The sequence below is a fragment of the Fusarium odoratissimum genome (assembly GCF_000260195.1).
Source record: "Fusarium odoratissimum NRRL 54006 unplaced genomic scaffold supercont1.369, whole genome shotgun sequence".
Taxonomy (NCBI): domain Eukaryota; kingdom Fungi; phylum Ascomycota; class Sordariomycetes; order Hypocreales; family Nectriaceae; genus Fusarium; species Fusarium odoratissimum.
In genome coordinates, this window is record NW_022159055.1 from 1 (window position 1) to 1,269 (window position 1,269).

The following is a 1,269-nucleotide window of genomic DNA, read 5'->3' on the forward strand; positions in this document are numbered from 1 at the left end:
CTATTAGAATCTGATGATGAAGAAATAACGACTGATAATGATGAAAAGGAGGGAGTTAAGAAAAGAATGGTAGGGGATGTAAGGAAACAAAGAATCTTAGATGATGTGAAGGAAACAGTACAACACCACCAATCGAAGGCACGGAACTTTGAAATGCAGTTCAACAGTTCGACAGACAGTTTTAAGAAGCTGGAAGGGGAGATGGATATACTAAGAAACGAAACTAAGGTGATGGAGAAAGGCTTTTCCAAACTATATTTCTGCTTCTTTGGGCCGGCCATCCCTCCCAGTATGAGCAGTGAGCTTCAGGAGACATATAACATCATCCTGAAGAAAATCAAAACAGACTTCAACAAGAGTTACAGAATAGAAGAGGAAAAGAGTCAGCTACTGCAGCAGCATAAGCAAACAGAAAAAGAGAAGGCAAAGCTTCGAAATGAAAATCATGCATTGAGGATACAAGTCGAAGGAATCGAAACCTTTTACAAGAATTTAGAAGCCAAGCTTCTCCCTAGAGACCCAAATAGGGTGATACAAGACCAGAGAGCGGAAAGCAGCAGACGGAGCGATAAAGACACTCAGATGAATGACAGTCCTGGTTTTATAGGAACGCCAACGTCAAGCTTACCAGATACGGGAGAGGATATAGAGATGGGGTCGTTCGAAGATGATAACGAATTAAACGTGAAGAGTGGTGATGGAAAGAACGCAGATAGGGAAAAGACGACAGAAGACCTTAGGAAAGAAAGAAAGGCAAGTGATAAAAGGGAAACGATAGAACACAGCAGGCCGAAGGCACGAAACCTGGAATCACGCGATATAGATTCTGAGAAAAGATTGAAATCAATTAACAGGACTCTTGTGAAGGAGAATATGGGGCTAAAAGACTCTATTGCAAATCTAGAGAAGCTTCAAAAGGACAAAGCTGAGGAATTTGAGTCGCAGTTACGGGATTGCAATAAGAAGGCGGTGGCACTTGGAGAGAAAAATGATGAAATGGAGAACGATTTTCGCCTACTATATTCTAACATTTTCGGAGAGGATCTTCTTCTGAGTTTACAGAAGCCATCCGACATCATCTGGGAGAAACTTGAGACAGAATTTAAGAAGCGTTGCAACATAGAACAGGAACAAGTTACGCTATTGGAGAAAGAAAAGACATTAACAGCAAGCCTAGAGGCGGAGAGCAGGAAGCAAGAAATAAGAATACAGCAGCTTGAACAGGAATTCGAAAACGTGTCGCAAAGTCTTCGCCAGGAGCAGGTGGCC

General features: G+C 42.1%; 1 protein-coding gene across 1 annotated transcript; it reads left to right on the forward strand.

Annotated features, from left to right (window-relative positions):
* Positions 1-543: 543 nt before the first annotated feature.
* FOIG_16948 (uncharacterized protein) lies at positions 544-1,263 on the forward strand (the record flags this gene model as incomplete). The annotated part of the gene is made up of 1 exon (XM_031218428.1): positions 544-1,263. A coding segment is annotated over one exon (720 nt), but the record flags the coding sequence as incomplete, so codon positions are not given.
* Positions 1,264-1,269: the final 6 nt, after the last annotated feature.